The sequence below is a fragment of the Cervus canadensis genome, chromosome 5 (assembly GCF_019320065.1).
Source record: "Cervus canadensis isolate Bull #8, Minnesota chromosome 5, ASM1932006v1, whole genome shotgun sequence".
Lineage (NCBI taxonomy): Eukaryota > Metazoa > Chordata > Mammalia > Artiodactyla > Cervidae > Cervus > Cervus canadensis.
The window spans coordinates 69,581,190-69,604,005 of record NC_057390.1 but is presented as its reverse complement, the minus strand read 5'-3'; the positions used below and the strand labels follow the sequence as shown (position 1 = coordinate 69,604,005).

Genomic DNA, 22,816 nt, shown 5'->3' with positions numbered 1-22,816 from the left:
CTGCGTGACTTGGTTTTCATTTATTTATGGAGTCTAAGAAGATTCCTTCTGAAAATAGTGCAATAGCAAACTGGGTATTAGAGGAACAGAAATAGAGGGGGTAACTTCTCAACTAGGGAAAGATGGGAAGGCAATTTTAAGAGCTATTGTTGGAAGAAACTGGATTTTAAAAGCAGAATCATGCTGGCGTCGAGAGAACACACAATTTTAGTCACTTGCCAGCCAACATTACTAGAATGTGCCAACTACAACTGAAGTCAGCTGATTACTCAGGGGCACCAAGGTAAGGCTACCATGCTGAGGAGAAATTCTTGTTTTAGCAATGACTGTCCTCTTACCTGAAACATGTAAAGTGTTTCCCACTTTTTTGGTGAACCATAAGAAACAACTTTGGCTTTTTTTATATGTAGTATTGGTGAAAGAAATGTTTGATCCTGTATCGAGGCCTTATTAGTCAATAAATAAAGGTATACATTTGTTGACAAGATTATCTCTGCTGGAAGGACATAGCAGAGGTTTTCTTGTAACTGCAGTTTTGGAAGGATCACCTAGAGTGATTTTAAATGCTTCCCTGTTTACATCTAATCAACACAGAATTTTATGTCTTAAGGTGGGGCCTATGATTGTGCCTTTGAGATTGGAATAGGGAAAGGACACAATAGCCTCTGCTGTTAGGTTTACCTTGTAGTTTAGAAAGCAGAAGGAACTAGTAATCAGGCAAATGTATATGAGAGCCAGATAGTTGTGGTTTTCAGTGCTGTGTTAATAGAAGAGCAGATTCAGTTGGTGAGAATAGTTGGGACAGTTTTTGAAGGAGGAGGCACTTGAGTTGGTTCTTAGATACGTGGATTGAATGAATGGGCTAAGGGGAGGGTAAGAAAGGATCACAAGCAAATTAGAAACACGCTTTGCTTGTGTGGGAAACCAGGAATCCAACTGGACAATGTGTTAGGCGATGGGGAGTCCCCGTGAGCCCTGCAGTGTGTTTGAGGAAAACAAGTTTGGATGGGCTGGAAGCAGAGGAACAAGGATTCTAGAGGTCAGATACAAGGTTGCTATTCGAATTTGAGTTAAGACCCAACTAAAATGATGGCAGAGGGCAGGCTTAATGTACAGGGGATTATGTGAAGGAGTATTTCTTGCCTACTAGGAAGTGGACTAGGTATTTGTGGGACTGTTCTAGGTTCTTTGGGTTGTTACTGACAGCCTGGTGAAGTAGTACCCACTTTACAAAATAAACTTTCAGCTTAAGTGATTTGCTTAAGGTTGCACAGCCACTTGGTGGTAGAATCAAATTTTGAAACCAAGCTACGGCCCAGTCTATTTTCATGTTCACCATATCACAGTTTCTCAGGATAAGGTCCTAAGCTTTGGTTGTTAACACTGATTGTAATGGGGGTAATAAATATATGCTAGAGCCAGCAGAAAGAATGCCAGAATGTAGCCTTAATCTTATCGAATTAATGTAGCCATTTAGCCCGACCTTGGTACCTCACAAAGAACAATGCCCTTGAAAAGGGCTTAGTTCAGTTTACTGCTTTTCTTCTTTAAAACCTGTATCGCCCCTTATTACCAGCTTGTTCGTTTTGTTTCCTCCTACTCCACACCACCTCTTGGCTGAAAGTAAATGATAATGCAGTTGCTTTTCACAGTTATCTTAGTTGGCTTTCTGGGACGATGTACTTTGAAGGGGACTTCTGTTACTTATTAATGGCTGCAGCAGTGAATAGTAGTAATGAAGTAAGTCAAAATATAGGGGAGGAAGGAAAAGGCAGCTGGGTATAGTCTAACCCAGCTGGGTTAGACTTACCTAGATCCAACTACCAATTTTATAGGAACTCTGACAGGAATATATTAAATTACATCAATCAATAAAATACTAGTAAATTTTACAGGACAACTGATCCAGTCTCTTCAATTAACTTTCACTGGGGAGAGAGAGATGGCAAATTAACAAAAGACGGAAAGGAATAACAAGCAGAACTAAACCATAATGTGTTTAGGGAAGTACAGACAAGGAATATTAAGGAAGTGGCTACTCTAAAAGGCAGGGGTATTCTTAGGGTTGGTTGGTTTAGTCGCTAAGTCATGGAGTTAAAAATTGTGGGGGCACACAGCAGGGTTTGGGGGACAACAAAATTGTATCTTGGTCATGAATGTTGTTTACAAGGGTGTTCGCCTTATAACAGTACATATCTACATGTTTGTCAACGTGGGTTTTAAAATTTTATTTACCTATAAAGGGTGCTGTGTGTGTTTAAAATGGTACACAGTCTGCAGGAACAAGAACCAGTTTGAGAGGCTGTGCAGCCAAGACCAACACTCATAATCAGCTTAGCAGAATTGGTCTACCAAGGTGCTACAGTGCCTGCCGCTGAGTGTCATACCCTAAGAATTCTTCCTGAAACTAGAGTTGCCACCAATGCAAAATCTTTGCTCATTTCGGCCTCTGTTTCTTTGTTTCTGCAGCTTTTGCTGCAAAGCCTGGGTTGGTTGATGGAACCCGAATTCCAGGCAAGTGGGGGAAACGGAGTGTCACTTATCTTCAGCTTCCGGAGTGGGTGTGGTTTAGTCACTCAGTCGTGTCCAACTCTTGCGACCCCGTGGGCTGTAGCCTGCCAGGCTCCTCTGTCCATGGGATTTTTGAGGCAAGAATACTGGAGTGGGTTGCCGTTTCCTTCTCCAGTGGATCTTTCCCATCAGACCTGGGCGGGTCTCCCAAATTGCAGGCAGATTCTTTACTGACTGAGCTACAAGGGTGGGCTCTAACTCTGAGGTGGGGGATTTGGGTGCTGGGTGGACGAAAAGAATGATAAATGCCCTGCTTCAGTGCCATTCAGACTTGACTACATGTTAGAATATGGGGGGAAAGCTTTTAAAAACACCATTGCCAAGATTGTACCCCAGGCCAATTAACACAAGATCTCTCTGGTGAGACTGACGTGGTTTTTTGTTTGACTTCCTGTGTGATTGCACATGCGGCCAAGTTTATGAACCAACCGGTGCCTACACCCTTACAAAGTGTGGTCTTCAGGTTAGCCACCTTGGAATCACCTGGGAGCTTGTTAGAAATGCAGAATCTCAGTTCAAGGCGTGCACACACACACACGTCACACACTGGCTATACTGAATTAGAATCTGCTTTGAAATAGCCCTGGGTGATAACTCATGCACATACCAGTTTGAGAAGGGCTGTTCTTCCAAGGCCAGCTCAAGTCACACCAGTAAGGCTATTCCCTAGTCGGGAGCAGGGAAATGACCTCCCACTTCTCCTTTCTGTAGCACTTTTGAGTTACATTTCCCCTGGACAGGTACAGCTGACTTTCTGGGTTGTGGTTAATTGTCTGCTGTTGGCTCGTCTCCTTCCCAGACTTTAAGCTCTGGTAGGCAGGGACCCTCCTCTCCTTCGTGTCTTCACAGTACTTAGCACACGGCTGCCCATGAGGCAGGAGCTCAGGACGCGTGGTCAGTGAAGCAGTGATTTCCTTCTGCATCTTTCTCCTGCTGCACTGGCCTCCTTGTTCCCACCCCCATTTTCAGGCATTCATATCTGTATTCCAATTTAAAGGCAACTTCAAATGTAACTTGAAAAGAACTTTAAAATTCAAGCCCAGTCTATTCCTGCAACTACCTCCAGATACAGGATAAGCTGGTTGACTCCCATGGATCTCTGTTGTCTGTAAAAGGAAGTAAGCTAGGAAGCCTTCAGAGATGCAGTCCAGTTTAAATATCCTCTGGTTCTGTGGTTCCCTTCTGCCTAATTACGGCTATGAAGAAACTGTAAAATTAAATATAGAGTCGCTGGAGCCACCTTGCGACCCTTCCTGGGAACTGCATGTCTTCATTGTGACACCAGAAACTTCCCCAGAGCCCATCAGTCAGAGATCCATTCTCAAGAATTTATGGGAAACGCAACCACACAAAATTACATTCCCTCTTTCAACCCCCAGAAAGATGGGAATAAAGGAGTTTTAAAGTATAATTCTACAAAGACCGGGAAAAAAAAAAAGGCAAGAGATCTGTGAGAATTAAAAAATTTATTTACACAAAAATTGACCTGTGTTTTAGGTGGGAGATAGAAAACAGCTAACTCTTCTAGGGAAGAAATTACAATCTAAGTGTTGCTTGTCAATAAAAAGCAGATTTTTTCTGGATCCCACAAGTTGCGGTAGGTACAGGACTACAGAGAAGATAAACATGTGGCAATGGGTTAAAAATGGGGATGAGTAGAAAGTCTGTATATGAAATGATGGGATCCTGAGGTGTCCATGCTCACCCCTCACAGCCAGATGTTGCTACCACCCTTCCTAGAGGCTTCTTATGGGCAGAAATGGAGTGACAGAGCCTCCAGACTTGAGGTCACAGGGTGTGGGGAAAAGTGGGGATGAATCATAGGGTCAAACACCAGGACTTTTGTGAACATCTGCATCTTGAATGATGAGCTCCTCTCAGATTCTTTCCTTCCTTATCCCTTCCCTCTCCCAGAATTTTGGCAGCCAGGCCGAAAATTAGGAATGACCTCTCTGGAAACCTGGCCCGAGAGAAAAGACTCACAAATGCTGTCTGCTGGAGGTTTGCTAACTAAAAGGTAGGCTCATTGCAGATATTCTATGTTGAAAGTCTCCAATCATCAAGATAGATGGACATAGGTAGTTTCTAGTCTAGTATATGAGATCATTCAAACACAGAAATGTATAGACACATCAATAAAAATCCACATACCTGATACTCAGACCTAACAGATATTTGCATTCAATCAGAATATTCAGTTCTTCACGTTAACATAAATGAGAGAATAAAACAACAACAACAAAACCAAAAAAAGGAAATAAAGGAAAAGCAAAGCAGAATATCAAAGAAAAAGCTAAACTCACTTTAATTAATATTCTTGGATAGGAGATGACATTGACTCCAAAAACTACAAGATTAGAAGTCATAAAAAAGAAACAAAGAATGAGATAGGATTCTCTAAAATAAAAACTATTAATTGAAATAAAAGCTTCAGGAGAAGAATTAGATAAGTCAAGGAAATCTCCCCAAATTAAAAAACACACACAAAAAAGAGTGAGAAATAGAAAACAGGAGTAAGTGATAAGAAATTTAGAGGGCCAATCTAAAGGCCAAATCTGATTATCTGGAAGTCTAGAAAAAGAAAATAGGAAAACAGAAGGAAAGTGATTATCAGAGAAAGGATATAAGAGAACTTCCCAGAATTGAGGGATTTTAGTCTCTGGGTTGGCCTAGCACAAAAAACAAAAAATTATCTGTGCTCATCATGACATTTTGAAACTCCAAGAATAAAAGAAATTTTTTTTTTAATGCAGAGAAAAAGAATAGGTCACATATAAAAAGAACCTGAATGGATTTAAATGTTCCTCAAGTAATATAGAGACCTAAAAAACAACTCTGAGTGAAAGGATATTCTATGTAGAATTCTTTTTTTTTTTTTTTAAATAATTTTTATTTATGTATTTTTGTCTATGCTGGGTCTTTGTGGCTGTGCAGGCTTTTCTCTGGTTGTGTTGAGCGGGGGCTGCTCTCTAGCTTCGGTGCTCGGATTTCTCCTTGTGGTGGCTTCTCTTGCTGTGGAGCATAGGCTCTAGGGCGCATGAACTTCAGTAGATGTGACTCCTGGGCTCTGGAGCACAGGCGAAATAGCTGTGGCACGTGGGCTCTTCCCGAATCAGGGATCAAACCAGTGTCTCCTGCATTGGCAGGCGAATTCTTTACCACTGAGCCACCAGGGAAGCCCCTATGTAGAATTCTATACTCATTCGACTTACCTGTCAAATGTAAAGGGATGTACCCAAATAGGCAAACAGCTAAATGTTTCCTTCCCTAGTTTGACTTCTCAGGAATCTGCTGGAGGACATACTCTAGCAAAAGGAACAAGTGCATCGAGAAAGAGGGAGACCTGGGATCCTGTGGGGCTGGTGCCACTGGCCTAGGGAACAACCGATCTTGAGTGGACCCTGAGGATGTGGTTTCTAGAAACACAATGCGAGAAATAACATTGACAGGTGGTGGACACTACAGAGCTGATGGTCCATGTGAAGAGTAAGGAAAGCCCTTCTACCAGTTAGGGAGCAGGGATAAAATCTGCCTGGTTTACCACTGGATCTCCAGTGCCTGACTCTTCCTGGACCATAGTAGCTGCCCAGTAAATCATGCTAAAGGACTGAATGAATGAATGCATGAATGAGAATTGATCAAGCTTCACATATGTGCTTTGAGCCAGGCAATACAGCAGACACCTAGAAATACAGGATAATATTAAATGCATGGCCTGGGGCTTCCCTGGTGATCCAGTGGCTAAGATTCCAAGCACCCAATGCAGGAGGCCTGGGTTCAATTGCTGGTCAGGGAACTAGATTCCACAATTTGCAACTGGGAGTTCGAGTGCCTCAACTGAGACCTGGTGCAGCCAAATCAATATTAAAAATAAATGCACAGTCAAATTCTCAAAAAGGCAAGGACAACGAGGGGACAAATAGGTCACTTAGAAATCATATTGCAGGGCTTTAATTTACACATACCGAGAAAGGCAACATGACAGCTCATGATCACACAGCTGATAATAACTGAGTGGGGTTGCAGGAAGCCTGGGTAGCCCTCCTCCCAATTCAGTGTTTCCACTTTATCCTGGTGCCTCTCCACTTCCTTGAGAACTAGCAGAACTAAGTACAGGGCTGTGACGGTATTAAAACCCCCACTGCTGGGCTGTGATAAATCCAGTGAGATGCACAATGCAGGGGTGGAACAGTCCCTTGAGTTTCCCCTTTTAAACTGGTGACAGTGATGAAAGAGAATAAAACTGACTGGAGAATTCTGAAAGAAAATGCTTTCTAGAGAAGTGGAAAACTGAAAGAGGGGAAATCTCTTTTAATGTTTCACACCAGAGTAGGGCAAACAACTTGAAACATGCTGGAAGATCTCTAATAGTTACCCAAAAGTAAAGCACCCTCCCTTGATTCCAGTCTCCACATCCCTCTCCAGCTCCCATCCATTTCTCTCTTCCCTTTCATAGCAAAACTCCCTGAAGGGCTGTCTCTACTCTTCTCTGCTCCTTCTCCTTGAATCGATTAAGTCAACACTGCATCCCCATCCCCTGTCAGGATAGCATCTTGCTGGCGTCACAGCAGTGCCAACCTGAGGTGTTGATTCGTTCATCTCACATCTCACTGAAACGTCTTCACTTGGCTCCCAGGACACCACTTTCTCCCTCCCTCCCTTGTCCTCCTCAGACTTGCTGTGTCCTCTTCATCTTCCTGACCTCTAAGTGTTGGAGTGTCTCAGAACCCAGTTCTCGGACCACTTCTCTCGCCTTTACCTACACTGATGCCCCAATGAACTTCATCTAAGTTCATGGCTTTAGACACCCTGATGTCTTGATGACTCCAATAGCTCCATAACTCCAAACTCATCCACTGCCTGTTCAAACACCCACTGGTGTAACTGTCCTAAAGGGACCTGGATTCCCCTGCCCAACCCTTCCATGGCCTTCCCCATTTCAGAAAACGACCAAGTCATGCCTCCAGTTGCTCCAGCCATCCTCGAATTCTACTTCTCTCACACCTCAAACCCAATGCATCATCAAATTGCACTGGTTGAACCTTCAAAATATACCTAGAACCCCGCCCGCAGCCCCATCACCACAGTTCTACCGAGGCCAGCATCCATCAGCTTCTCCCCTGCCCATGGGCTCTTATCAACACTGTGGATGGTGACCTCTGAAAACATTTAGATTACATCATGCTTCTTTGCAAAATACTTCAAAGGCTTTACATTTCACCAGAATAAAAACGTAAATCCTAAAATCTCCCCCATCGCCCCTCTTCCCCTTCTGACCATGCTCTGCCTCAGGACCTTTGTGTTTGCTGTTTCTTCTGTTTGAGAAACTCATCTTCCATAAGTCAAAACAGCTCACACCATCATTTCTTTCTGGTCCCTGCCTGAATGTACCCTTATCACTCATGCTTCCCTGGCCACTCTGCACAGAACGGGAACAACCACCCCAGCCCTGGATTCCCTACCCTTTTCTCCTTGCTTTCTGTTTTCTTCCATAGTTCTTCCCAGCACCTGACATGTTAGAATTTACTTGTTCAGTAGTTTATAGCCTGTCTCCCCCCTGGGCTATAAGCTCCATATAGGCAGGGACTCATCTTACTCCCTGCTGTGTCTGCAATACAGTAAGTCCCCCACACACGAATGTGTTCCACTCCAACTGCATGTTTGTAAGTCAAATTTGTTTGTGAGTCTCAATTTGTTCCTAAGTCCAACAAGATTAATAAGGGTACCCAACTAATACAATCAGTTATGTCGTACTGTACTGTTATAAGTTTATAATACTGTTATAGGTTTGCACACAAATAATATGTAAAAAACAAAGACAAAAAATGAAGAAAGTATTTTTAATCTTACAGTACAGTGCCTTGAAAAGTACAATAGTACCAGCTACCTCACCCCTGCCTTTATGCTTGCTTCTGGACATCCTGGGTTTGAAATAAAGATACTGCACTACTGTGTTCTATACGGTACCCTACAGTACACAGAAGCTCAACCACTTGTGGCAGATGCACGCATGTGACAATGTATGCCAGACAGGGGAACTAACTTACAATATTGGACATGTGAATGCGTGTCCACATCTTTGAAAGTTCGCAACTTGAAGGTTCATATGTAGGGAACTTCCTGTACCTTGTGGACTTGGCACATGGAAGACACTCAGCAAGTATTTGCTGAATGAATGAACCTGATCTCTCGTGCCCCTTCTTCCTGCTGGGAAGTTAGTGAGAAAAGGGGACCCTGGGAAGTTCTCAGTGAGAAAAGGGACCGCAAAGCAGTCTTGTGGCATTTTCTCAGGATCATGGAGGGATTCCTAGGGTCCCTGAAGATGCTAGTTTGAGCCCTCAAAGGGAAAGGGCTGGACACGGTGCACCATAATTCCTTGCTATGCCACTCACTTTTTATAATCTGATTTCAGTTAATTCTGACTTTGGATATAGACTCCATGAGGTATGTGTTATTATCCCCATTTGGCAAGTGAATAAATATCGAGTTGGCCAAACAGTTCACTCAGGTTTTTCCATACCATCACATCTTACACCTAAGTGAAAGTGCTAGTCACTCAGGTGTGCCTGGCTCTTTGTGACCCCATGGACTGTAGCCCACCATGCTCCTCTGTCCATGGAATTCTCCAGGCAAGAATACTGGAGTGGGTTGCTATTTCCTTCTCCAGGGGATCTTCCCAACCCAGGGATTGAACTGGGGTCTCCTACAACAGGGAAAGACCCAGTGAAAGTGTTAGTCACTCAGGCGTATCCAACTCTTTGTGATCCCGTGGACTGTAGCCCACCAGGCTCCTCTGGTCCATGGAATTCTCCAGGGAAGCATACTGGAGTGGGTTGCTACTTCCTTCTCTAGGGGATCTTCCCAACCTAGGGATTAATTCAATACAAACTTTTGACCAACCCAGTACAAACTCAACAAATTATGCAACTTGTCAGAATCATACTAGCAGAGAGAAAAACTCAGGCCCTATCCCAGGTGGGTCTGATTCCCATGTCTGGGTGCTTACCTTCCCTGGAAATCCATGTCCTAATGGAGGGCACTTTTGCTCCTTGAAATCTGTTGTAAAAATAGAGCAGTACTTTAGGAAATAATATGAGATGTGTATATACTATAATATTACCACTGAATATGGGACTCAACCTTGTACCACATAGAGGTATATTATATACAACTGATTAGAGTTTACAATTCCTTTTTTTAGAACTGATTAAATGTCTTTATTAAAATTTGAATTCCCATAATATTGTAATGAGAAGTGCTCACATAAGTAGCAAATAGAATAGACTCTGGTCATTTATAAAATAGCATTATATGAAACAAGTCTCAATAAATTTTGAAAGATTGAAATATTAAAAGCATCTTCTCTGATCACAATGGAATGAAATTAGAAATCAGTAATAGAAGGGAAACTGGAAATTTTACAAATATATGGAAATTAAACAATGTATTCTGTTTTTTAAAGTAAGGTGTAACTGATATATAACATAATATTAAATTCAAGTGCACGACATAATGATTCGATGTATGTATATATTGCAAAACTATTACTACAATAAATCTAGTTAACATCCTGTACCAGATATAGCTGCAAGATTTTTTTCCTTGTGATGAGAATTTTTAAGCTCTACTCTCTTAGCAACTGTTAAATATACAATACAGTATTACTAACCACTGTCTTGATGCTGTACATTACACCTCTGGACTTATTTTATAACTAGAAGTTTGCACCTTTTGACCACCTTCACTCACTTCACTCTACCTCTCAACCCTCTGTTTCTGGTAACCAACAATCTGTTCTCTGTATCTATGTACCTTTTTCATTTGTCTTAGATTCCACATATAAGTGAGATCATACAGTATTTGTTACTCAGCGTAATCCCTTTCATGTTACATGAAAATTGCAGGATTTTCTTCTTTTTATGGTTGAATAATATTCCATTGTATTGTATGTGTGTATATGTCTGTCATTCTCTTTGTCCATTGATGGACATTGGGGTTATTTCCATGTCTTGGCTATTGTAAATAATATTGTAAGGAACATGGGGGTGTAGATACCCTTTCCAGTTAGTGTTATTGTTTCTTTCAGATAAATACTCATGGTGGAATTGCCAGATCATTTGATAGTTCTATTTAAAATATTTTGAGGAAACTTCATGCTGTTTTCCACATTGGCTACACCCATTCATATTTGTACCAACAGTGCTTGGGTCTTCTCTTTTCTCCATTACCTGCTAACATTTGTTATTTTTTCTTCTTGATAACAGTAATTCTAATAAGTGTGAGGTGATATCTCACTGTGATTTTTATTTGTATTTCTCTATGATGGGCATGAGTTTGAGTAAACTCCGGGAGTTGGTGATAGACAGGGAGGCCTGGCGTGCTGCGATTCATGGGGTCACAAAGAGTCGGACACGACTGAGCGACTGAACTGAACTGAACTGAACTGAATGATTAGTGATGTTGAACACTTTTTCATGTACCCATTGGCCACTGATATGTGATCTTTAGAAAAATGTATATTCAGATCCTCTGTCAATTTTTAAATTGGGTTATTTGGGGTTTTTTGCTATTGAGTTACATGAGTTCTTTGTATGTTTTGGATATATATAAAGGGTATATATTTGGGTATTTATATATTTGGGTATATATATATATAGATATATAAAGGGTATATATATATTTGGATATATATAAAGGGTAACCCTTTATCAGATATGTGATTTGCCAATGTTTTTTCCCATTTGGTAGATTGAATCTTCATTTTTGTTGATGTATAGCATAGTGACTATAGTTAATAATACTGTATTATATATTTGAAAGTTGCTAAGAGACTAGGCCTTTAAAGTCTTCATCACAAGGAAAAATATCCATAACTATGTTTGGTGATGGATGTTAACTAGAGTTACTGTGGTGATCACATCATAATGTATACAAATATTGAATCATCATGGTATATACTTGAAACTAATAGTGTGATGTGTCAGTTATACCTCAATAAAAAACAAAAACAAGACCATAAAAAACAATATGGTCTTAGCATAAAGATAGACGTATAGACTAATGGAACAGAGTAGAGAGTCCAAAAATAAACTCTCACATACGTGACCAAGAATTCAACTTTCCAACCTTATGGACTGTATCCTTTGTGACCCCATGGACTGTAGCCCCCCAGGCTTCTCTATCAATGGGGATTCTCCAGTCAAGGATACTGGAGTGGGTTGCCATGCGCTCCTCCAGGGGATCTTCCCAACCAGGGATCAAATCCCGGTCTCCCGCATTGCAGGCAGATTCTTTACCAACTGAGCTACCAGTGAAGCCTTACGTGCCAATTATACCTCAATAGAAAACAAAAGCAAAACCATAAAACAATATGGTCTTAGCATAAAGATAGACATATAGACTAATGGGACAGAGTAGAGAGCCCAGAAATAAACTCTCACATATGTGATCAAGAATTCAACTTACTGAGAAGGCATTGCTACCAGCTGTTGATTGACAATGTGAGTAACTGGGTGGGAGCTCTCCCACAAGTTCTGGAAACTTCTTGGCTTGACTGTAAGCTCAGGGCTCTTAGGTGCTGGCTTCCATCCCTGCTGCCCAGTTGGTGGTGAGAAAACTGGCGAAAATGCCAGCAAAGCAGGTGGTAAGGGTAAATTTGTGGTTTATGATAGGAGAACTTGCCTGATTATAAAATATCAACCATGTTGTGTTGCCTTCTTCAAAATGTCTGATCTTAAGTCTGGAGAAGGAAACTCAGATCTTTCAGAACCATAAATATTGTCCAGGCTCTACTGCTCTGCCAAGCTCTACTGGCTCTCGTCTTCTACAAGTTCTACAGTTGTATATTTTACATTTAGGTCTATGAAGCCATTTTGAATTAGTTTTTGTGAAGGGTGTAAGGTCTGGGTCTAGGTTCTCTCCTTCTCTTGCATGTGGATGTCCTGTTGTTCTTTGTTGAAAAGACTGTTCTTTCTTTTGCCATGTAATTGCCTTTGCTCATTTGTCAAATATCAGCTAACCATATTTGCCTGTGTCTATTTCTGGGCTTTCTATTCTCTTTCACTGATCTATGTGTCTTATTGCTGGGACTGCAATTTCAGTGGAATTATTGGACAATCCGTCTCAGCAGACAAAGGCAAAGCTGTCGGAGCCTCAGCTAATTCGTTGACTTGATTCACACAAAAGAGGTTGGACAGTTTCTACAGTTTTGCTTCATTATTTGCTGTCGCTTGGGCCCAGATGATACCAAGGCCATCTGAAACGTTTATTCAGGCTAGTGTGGTTCTGAATGGTATGAAAGACAAGTAGCACAAAATCTCTCTATTGAATAAAGTAATTTTTAAAGGATTCTGAAGCTTTTCATGTTGTGAACATAAACATCACCATTTAAAAGCAAGAAATGAAAAGGCTAATGAAACTTCAGTTTAAAAACATCTTCGTGACTGTGAAGCTTAATTAGAAGAAATTAACAAAATTTAAAATATGGAATAATGATGGGACTTCCCTGGAGGTCCAGTGGTTAAGACTTGAGCTTCCAATACAGGGGGTGTGGGTTCGATCCCTGGTCAAGAAACGAATATCTCACAAGCCTCTCAGCCAAGAAATCAAAAAACAGAAGCAATGTTGTAGCAAATTCAATAAAGACTTTAAAAATGGTCCACATTAAAAAAAATCTTTTAAAAATACGGAATATTGAAAGTAACAAAACATGTTATTTGTTACTTTTTTCTTAAGCTTAAAATACTGTTTAAAATACCATTTTTAGGGCTTTCTGGTGACTCAGTGGTAAAGAATTTGCCTGCCAATGCAGGAGACACCAGTTCGATCCCTGATCTGGGAAAGATGGCACGTGCGCGGAGCAGTTAAGCCTGTGCGCCACGACTACTGAGCCCGAGTGCTGCGACCACTGAAGCTGTAATGTTCAACTCTTCACTCAGCGCTCTCCCCAGCAGAGTGAGCAGCTAAGCCCGTGCGCTCTAGAGCCCACAGACAGGAACAAGAAAAGCCACTGCAGTGAGAGACCCGAACTCTGCAACGAAGAGCAGCTCCCGCGCACTGCAACTAGAGGAAGCCTGCACAGCAACAAAGACCCAGCACAGCCAAAAATAAAATAAATAAATAAAATTATTAAAAAAAATACTATTTGCAGTCAAAATGTTTTGGACAAACATGCATCATTATTCACTTGAAAACTAAGTGTATCCACTAAAAAAATTAAAAGCCCAAATTATAAGAGGTGTAGTTTGATTTACTGTGTTTACTATTGACCAAAATTTAAAATTCTAGCTTCCTGAAATAAATATTTCATGAGTTATTTATTGTTAGGAAGGAGCACTTCAGGAACAACCTATAGATAAAGATTGGGTTTCAATTTCTCTTTATCCCTATAATGTTCTCTTCTTTTATGATAAAATATAAATATGCAATACAAATCCCCTTGAATAAGTTCCTTTCTAGGTTTCCTTGCCTAATGAACTACAGTAGGTAAATTACAAAAGCCAACCAAGTTGTGGTTCTTTCCTACTTCACAGGTTTCTAAGACATTTTATAATTCACATCACAGAAATAGAAAAGAAAATCTTCAATGAATTCTTAATTATAGAGAACTTAAGAAAAGGAAATAAACACAATGTTATACTTTGACTAAGTGCTGAAAGTAAACAAATTGAGCTTATTAAAAAATGTCCTTAGGAATGTCCCAGCCCTTTATAAGAACACATGATGACAATATCCATGTGATGTTCCAAATATCATCAGGAAGACTTCCAGTCTGTTCTTTGGTCTATACAGCCTGCTAACAGATGAATTTATTTTATTTTATTTTTAACAGATGAATTTAAAAGCAGAATAGAATATGCAGTTGATCCTTATATATTGGCCTTCAACCTTGTTAAATTCATCTATTTCATTTCAAGATGGGTTTATTCAGGAATCGGCAAGAATTTGGGGGACTTCCCTGGTGGTCCAGTGGTTAAGAATCTGCCTGCCAGTGCGGGGGACATGGGTTTGATCCCTGGTCTGCAAAGATTCCACATGCCGTGGGGCAACTAAGCCCATACACCACAACTACTGAATCTGTGCCCGTGCTCTACTGCAATGAGAAGCCCATGCACCACAACCAGAGAAAGCCCATGTGCAGAATGAAGACCCAGTGTGGCCAAAACAATAAATAGATTAATTAATTTTTTAAAAAAGAAGAATCAATAATTTGGGCTAGGCAGTCTGTAGAACCACAGGCAAATCTGGAGAAAAAAGAAGAGAAAACTCTTTTATAGAGGAGAAGGGGGAATTGGGAGGAGCTATTTTATTTTATTTTTTTGTGGGGGAGGAGCTATTTTAAACAGAATCCATTGGAGGAAACTGGGAATTCAAAGTATAATGACTTTTCATTGGCTGAGTTGCGACAATCTCTCGTTGACTAGGCTATTGTCTGGCAGGAAGAAATTCCTCCTTCCTTTTGCCAGGTAGTGAGGTAGTAACCTTCCTCCTATATTAGAGATGCAAAGGTACAGTGTCTTTCTGTTGGGTCTGCAGTTGACAGTGGAATGGTAGGACATGAGAGTTTACCCCTCTGGCCTCCCAACTCCATTTTAAATGGGGGTTCTGTTTATTAACTTTCACAGCATGATTTCTAATGGATGTGTAGTTCTCCATGGTACATTTGCCTTAGAAATGCCTAATGAAAGCATAGCTGCCCTCAGCCACAGTTCAGAGATGAGATGAGATGAGATACAAGTAACAAAATTTATGACTACCACTTATTAAAATGTGTATCTGAAACCATGCCAAGTGCTTTATGTACATCCTACATGAAGTGGTACTATTTTTATCCCCATTTAACAATGAGAGACAATGGCGTACTGGTAAATGTTTTATAACTACTCTCTAAGAAAAAAGTCCTGATTCATAGCATTTTCCAGCTTCCATGGTATAAATATTCCCACTATGGCCGATTTAGAGCTATCAGCAAGGCATTACTAAGCAGAGTTGGGAAGAGATGAATAGTGGCACACCATTATATAGTTTTTCCACTGTACAGAAACAATAGACAAAAATAACTAACAGAATAGAAAATAGTAAAATGTAATAAAATAATGAAGTAATGAGTTTAAGTATTTATTATGGTTGTCTAGAGTTTTTCCAGTGGTCATGTATGGATGTGAGAGTTGGACTGTGAAGAAAGCTGAGCACCGAAAAATTGATGCTTTTGAACTGTGGTGTTGGAGAAGACTCTTGAGAGTCCCTTGGACTGCAAGGAGATCCAGCCAGTCCATCCTAAAGGAGATCAGTCCTGGGTGTTCATTGGAAGGACTGATGCTGAAGCTGAAACTCCAGTACTTTGGCCACCTCATGCGAAGAGTTGACTCATTTGAAAAGACCCTGATGCTGGGAGGGATTGGGGGCAGGAGGAGAAGGGGACGACAGAGGATGAGATGGCTGGATGGCATCACCGACTCGATGGACATGAGTTTGAGTAAACTCTGGGAGTTGGTGATGGACAGGGAGGCCTGGCGTGCTGCGATTCATGGGGTCGCAAAGAGTCGGACACGACTGAGCGACTGAACTGAACTGAACTGAACTGAGGGCTTCCCTGGTGGCTCAGATGGTAAATCAATCTGTCTGCGATGCAGGAGACCAGGGTTCTATCTCTGGGTTGGGAATATCCTCTGGAGAAGTGAATGGCTACCCACTCTAGTATTCTTGCCTAGAGAATTCAATGGACAGAGGAGCCTGGTGGGCTACAGTTCATGTGGTTGCAACAAATCAGACTTGACTAACACTTACACTTTGTATTATGGTTGTCTAATGTAAGTTGTTTAACTGTAACTTTTTATAATTTAATTTTTGATAATAGCTGTGTTTAATAACCCACTTGTGAAATTTCTGTAATTTTGACAATTGGCTCTCACCACTGGAATGAGATTAAGTTACTTGCACAGCCACTGGACTTCAAATGTCATCCTCTCAGTTCAAGGACTATTTTGCCTTATCCGTTGATGCCCGTTGTAAGTCACATAATTATTAGTCCATGTGGAGAATCACATAGGAATAGATAAAATGGGGGAGGTGTGTTTAATAATACAACACAATACATTCTATGGCAGTGGTGTGGTGTGCACAGTGAGAAAAGAATCAGTTCTATCTTGGGAAATTAGGTGTTTTAAAGGGAAGGTAACACTTAAGCAAGGATCAGCAATGGCTGCTGACATGAAATATAGACAACTTGACATTGTGTGTTTCCTGATGGAAGGACCACTGTCTCTTACAGTTATGCCAAGAAAGCAAAACTCAAATAATCTGTATTTGGTTTACTACTGACAATCTACTACCAATTTAGAGAAAATTAGCAGATAAAACAACATATAAAACTATCCTATAGGACTGAATCAACAAAATCTAGACTATAAGAAAACTACAGGACATATAGTCCTATTTCTCCTATAAATAAATTGCAAGAAAAATATGCATGGATCTTATTGGGAACTTGATTTAAATAAATTGTAAATAAATTCTCCAGCCAGACAGTTGGGAAAATATGAACACCAACTAAATATTTTATGATACTAGGAAAATATTGTTAGTTTACTAGTTGCAGTTAACTTTTGTTAGTTTATTAGTAAACATTGTTAGTTTATTAGTTGCAGTTAAATTTTGTGAAAAAAGTTCCTATCTTTAGAGATACATATTCAATATTTACATAGATGAAGTGATAAGACATCCAAGATCTTTTCAAACTTCTATGAGGATATTTATGTTCAACTGATCTTTGATAAGGGTGCCAAGACAATTAAATGGGAGAAAGAATAGCCTTTTCATCAAACAGTGTGGGGACAACTGGATATCCACATGCAAAAGAACGAAGCTGGATTCCTACCTCATACCATACACAAGAATTTACCCAAAATAGATCACGAAACTAAGACCTAAATATAAGAGCTAAAACTATAAAAATTCGTAGAAGAAAACATAGGAGTAAATCTCTGTAGCCTTAAGTTAGACAATGTTTTCTTAGATACAATGCCAAAAGCACAAGCAACAAAAGAACAAAATGGATAAACTGGACTCCATCAAAAGCAAAAACTTGTGGGCTGCCAAAAGCTTATCAGGTGAAAAGACAACCCACCAAATGGGAGAAAAGATTTGCAAATCATATCTCTGATAAAGGACTTATATCTAGAACATATAAAGAATGTTTGCAACTCAACAATAAAAAGACATTTAAATATAGGCAAAGAATTTGAATCTTCATTTCTCCAAAGAAAGTATACAAATATCCAATAAGCACATGGAAAAATACCCAGCACTATTAGTCATTAAGGAAAATATATTAATAAATCAAAACTACAATGAAATACCACTTCAAATCCGCTAGAATGGCTATTAAAAAAACAATACACATCGGCAAGAGTGCAGAGAAATTGAAACTGTCGTATATTGCTGGTGGGAATGTTAAACAGTACAATCACTTTGGAAAACAGCTTGGCAATTCCTCAAAATGTTAAACACAGAGTGGACTTCCCTGGCAACCCAGTGGTCAAGACTCCATGCTCCCATGCAGGAAGCACAAGTTTGATTCCTGGTCAGGGAACTAAGATCCACGTTTCACTCAACATGGCCAAAAAAATAAAACATAGAGTTGCCATATGGCTCAGCAATTCCACCACAAGGTAGAGAAGTGAACATATATGTCCACACAGAAATGTGTACACAAATGTTCATAGTGGAGTTATTCATGATGCCAAAAAAGTGGAAACAACCCAAATATCCATCAACTTATGAATGAATAAATAAAATGCGGTTATCCATACACTGGAATATTATTCAGCAATAAAAGTAATGAAGTACTGAAACGTGCTGCAATGTGGGGGAACCTTGAAACTTAATGCTAATTGAAAGAAGCCAGTCATATTAGACCACACATTTTATTATTCCATTTGTATGAAAATGTAGAGAAACAACAAATTTATAGAGCTAGGACGTAGACTGGCAATTGTTTACAGATGGGGGAGGGCTGGGGAAAGGGACAGACTGCTAATGGTTAGCAATGTCTTTTAGGGAAGGATGTTTTGTTTGAAAATTAGATCGTGGTGATGGCGGCACAGTATGGTGACTATACTAAAAACACTGAAATTGTACACTTTAAATGGATGAATTGTATAGTATGTGAATTATGTCTCAATAAAGCTATTTTTAAAAAATTCTACCAGGAGGAGAAATAAATAAGATCAGCCATGGACTGGTAAATGTTGAAGCCAGGAGAGGAGTACGGGGGGTACTCATAATACTATTATCTCTAGTTTACAGTTAAAATTTTCTGGGGACTTCCCTGGCGGTTAAGACATCGCCTTCCAATGCAGGGGGTGCAATTTTGATTCCTGATGGGGTGAACTGAGATTCTACATGCTGTGCAACCAAAAAACCAAAACCTAAAACAGAAGCACAATTGTAACAATTCAATTCAACACAATACAATTCAACACAATTGTAACAAATTCAATAAAGGATTTAAAAATGGTGCCCATCAAAAAAATCTTGAAAAAAAAAATTTCTGAAAGAAAAATTGGATACGCCATTTCCTAGACTTCTCAGATGTGCTTAGCCAGTTGTTCTCTGACCTTTCGGAGTTCATGGGCTCAGAGAAGTTCATCAGTCCTTTCAGGTGGGGTGGAGTGGAGTTGTTTTACACATAACCCAAACTGCTGCCGCCCACTTTCACCATCTTTCTACTCCACTGACCACTCTGCCCACTCACGGGCAGCTTGGCCAGCCTCTGCCACAGCCTGGCCTCTGGGCCAGTAGTGGGCCTCTGCCAGGGCCAGCCCCCTTTCCCGGCCTCCTCCTCCAAATCCCTGACTTCTGCTATGTCCTCCTCTCTACTTGTCACCACCCACCCGGTCGGAGCGGGAACCCATAGCAGGGCAGCTGGGACCCCAGTGAACCAGCTTTTGCCTCCTCCCCTCAGACCTCTCTGTCCCCCACACAGACTCTCCCAGAGGGTGAAACTCAGGCACAGCCTCACACATCATCCAGGCCCCTGGCTCTCACTTCCAGATTCACGCCCCCTCTGGCCTCTCTGTGAGTATCCTCCTCCCTCCGGGTGCGTCCCTGCTCTCCGTGCTGCCAGCTGCCTTCCAGCAATCTCAGCCCAGGGACAGATCTGTGAGAAGCTGAGTTCCTTCCTACATGACTCTTGAGCCCTAAACAAGTGAAGGGATGTATATGTTTGGGCACATTGAGGTCCCTGGAGATCTGCCAATGGTTAAAAAGCACTAGAAAGGTTCTGGAACATTCTACAACAACTAGAGGGTGGGCAACCAGGTAGCAACCAGTTAGGTAGCTCTGCTTGATGTCTGACACCTGTGTGGTCTCTGACTCAGCCCGAATCCAGAGTGACTTCGGTATGAAATACAAAGGGTGGCCTGGAAGAAAGAAGATCAGAGGAGGAACTGAAGACAGGCTGCAACGGCAGAATCGGAGAGGAGGAAGGGCCATACGATGAATGGCAGAAGCAGAATTGCCAGGACTTGGTGACCAGTTGGACATACGGATTAAGAAGAGCTCCAGGTGGGGGGAATCAGGTGAAAGGTGATGGTTAGGATAGAAAATAAAAGAGGACCAAATTCAAGTGTGATTGTTGAAATGGAATGCCTGTGAATCAGTCCTGTGGCGGGTAGCAGGGCTTAGCTGGAGACTGAGGTCTAGAGCTGAAGTGAACCAGCAATGCTGTGGTGTGGCATCTACATCAGGGCTCAGAGGCCTCTCTCAGGGATAGGGTGGCCCTATGGTCCGACCCTGCTTTACACTTGCAATCCTGGTTTATGCCTATTGTCCCTGTTAGCACTTCCTTCACTTTCAAAAGTGTCCCAGTTTGGATGACAAACTATCTTCCAGTCAGAGCTCTGTTTCTTTCCTGCTCTGTGACCTTAGGACCAAAGCATTTCTGCTCTTGGTGTCTCCCGTTTCTTTCCTCTGCAAAAGATGGAGATTGAACAGTGGTGTGAGATGTCCCTTCCGGCTGAGAAGTTGTGTCCATCTTATCTGGTGCCATCTCTCTTGGGGTTCAGGTCACCATATGTGGGATGTCAGTCATCTCTGAAGAGAAGGTTTGTGTGTATGTGTTGCGGAGGAGGGGGTACCCAGGCTGAGGACTAGCGTCCATGGAGCCCTTTCAGCACCAGCCTGTGTCTATGCTGGAGCCATCTGGTTCACAGGACATGTGACAATTGGTGAGAAAGGGCTGGAAACTTGGAAAGTGCTCTTTGGTGAGGGCAGAGGGGTGGTATTAGGCTTCGGTGACTACCTGGGAAGGCAGTGGGACTGTAGTCAAGTGAAAGTGAAAGGTGATCAGTCGTGTCTGACTCTTTGCGACTCCATAGACTGTACAGTTCATGGAATTCTCCAGGCCAGAATACTGGAGTGGGTAGCCTTTTCCTTCTCCAGAGGATCTTCCCAACTCAGGGATTGAACCCAGGTCTCCTGCATTGCAGGTGGATTCTTTACCAGCTGAGTTATTAGGGAAGCCACTTGTAGTCAAACCTGGCTTCAAATCGAGTTGCCACTTGACCTCTCTGAGTCTCAGTTTGCTCATCAGTAAAATGGGGTTTATAAGGCGGCCTTGCCAGGATGTGTCAATCTGGAGGTAATAGTGTTGGAGGCAGCAACCTTGGAGGTGTTACCAGTCTGGTATCGCAGCGGCTGAATTACGGGCAGAAGCTTTAGGAAGCGAAGCCAGGAGCCATAGCGGGACGGGAGGAGATTCCAGGAGGCCGGGGGGCACCAACGGGCGCGGACTGGCTCTGCTCGTGGCGGGGAAGCGGGGATCCTAACACGCTGGCCGGGGAAGGGGAGGCCGGCCCCGCAGATGCCGCTTCGCGTCCTCGATTACCCACCGGGCTCCCGCCTGGGGTCGCCGGTCCCCGGCTGTCACCTGGACGCTCGGGGAGGGGGCGAGGGAACCGGGCGGGAGGGGAGGCGGGACCTGGAGGCCGGGGGGTGGGGCGAGGGGCGGGTGGCGGGGGCCGGCGCCCCGCGGGGAGGCCGGCCACGTGACGCCCGCAGCCCCGGGCCGGGCGGCCAGGCGGGGAGCGCCGCGGCGGCCCCAGGAGGTGGCGGCGGGCGCGGGAGCCCGGGCCGCGCGGGACTGGTCGTCGGGGCCCCGGGACGGCGGCCCCGGGGCTCCCATGCCATGGAGAAGCTGGCGGCCGGGCTGGCCGGCCTCCGCTGGAGCATGGGCGCCTTCCCGCTGGACCTCATCGTCAGCCGCTGCCGCTTGCCCACGCTCGCCTGCCTCGGGCCAGGTACCGGGGGTGCTGGGGAGAGGGGCCGCAGGGGGCTCTCCCGGCAGGTGCCAGCGGGGCCGTGAGGATGCGGCCCCTGCCCTCCTGCTCCTCCGCGCGGACCTCGCTCTGTTCCAGGCGCGCCTCCCCGGAGATCCGGGGTCCGGAAACCGAGGGGATGCCTCCTCCCGGGCCCCGCGGACGGGCACAGGGACAGAAACCTGGGACCGGGACTGGAGCCGGGCCCCGGAGAGAGCTCTCCGGCCCAGATGGACCCCGGAGCCTGGCGGAGCCACCCAGCCCGTCCCGTCGGTGCACCCCCTTCTCTCGCCGCCCTCGGACCCCCGTCCGGGCCGCGCCCCCCTCCATCTCTTTGTCTCTGGCCTCTCACCTCGATCCTCCCGCATCCCTGGGCCTCGGACTCTTGTCTTCACGCTGCCGCCGCCCCCCACCCTCACCCCACGTCTTGGGACTCTTCTTGCACCCTCCTTTCGCGGCCCTGGGGTGGTGGGCAGCCTCCACTCCCCGCGGACCGGCAGGCCACCTCTGGGCCTGAAGGAGGGAGTCCTCCCTCCCGGCGCGCCCCCAAGCCCCCCACCCCCGACCCCCGGCCCTTCCCACATCTTGCTCCACTTCTTGGGGTCCTGGGGGCCCAGGTTGCTCTGCTGATGCTTGGGGGCCCGAGAGGGGTGCCCGGAGGCTGCCCAGAGCAAGGGGACCGTTTCAGGAAAAGGGGGCCGCTTGGCTGGGGGAGGGGCGGGAGCCGGGGCTGGCAGCCAGGCCGGGGGTTTTGTGTGTGAGAAGAATAGGGGTTTGGCCCGCGTTGGCACACTCGCTTCCCTGAATGCTAATGCGGCCCGCGGCTTCAGGCTTGTCTCCTCTCCGCGGGGGCCGGGAGCCCCTCCTCCGACCCGCCGCCGCAGGGAGTGGGCACAGCGAGTGTCAGCGTGTCCAGGAGCGGGCTCCGT

The 22,816-nt window shown here is 43.6% G+C and overlaps 1 protein-coding gene across 2 annotated transcripts in view; it reads left to right on the top strand.

Annotated features, from left to right (window-relative positions):
* Window positions 1–3,759: 3,759 nt before the first annotated feature.
* Window positions 3,760–22,816, top strand: part of GAREM2 (GRB2 associated regulator of MAPK1 subtype 2) — a 33,693-nt gene continuing 14,636 nt past the window's right edge. The window contains exon 1 of one of the 2 annotated variants that reach the window (XM_043469159.1): window positions 3,760–4,588. Coding sequence is in view for 1 of the 2 variants with exons in the window: in XM_043469157.1 (XP_043325092.1) it covers window positions 21,758–21,869 (112 nt within the window). In the remaining variant the exon portion in view is untranslated. Of the gene's footprint in view, window positions 4,589–21,622; window positions 21,870–22,816 lie in introns of those variants that run through there. The other variant, XM_043469157.1, reaches the window with a different exon arrangement.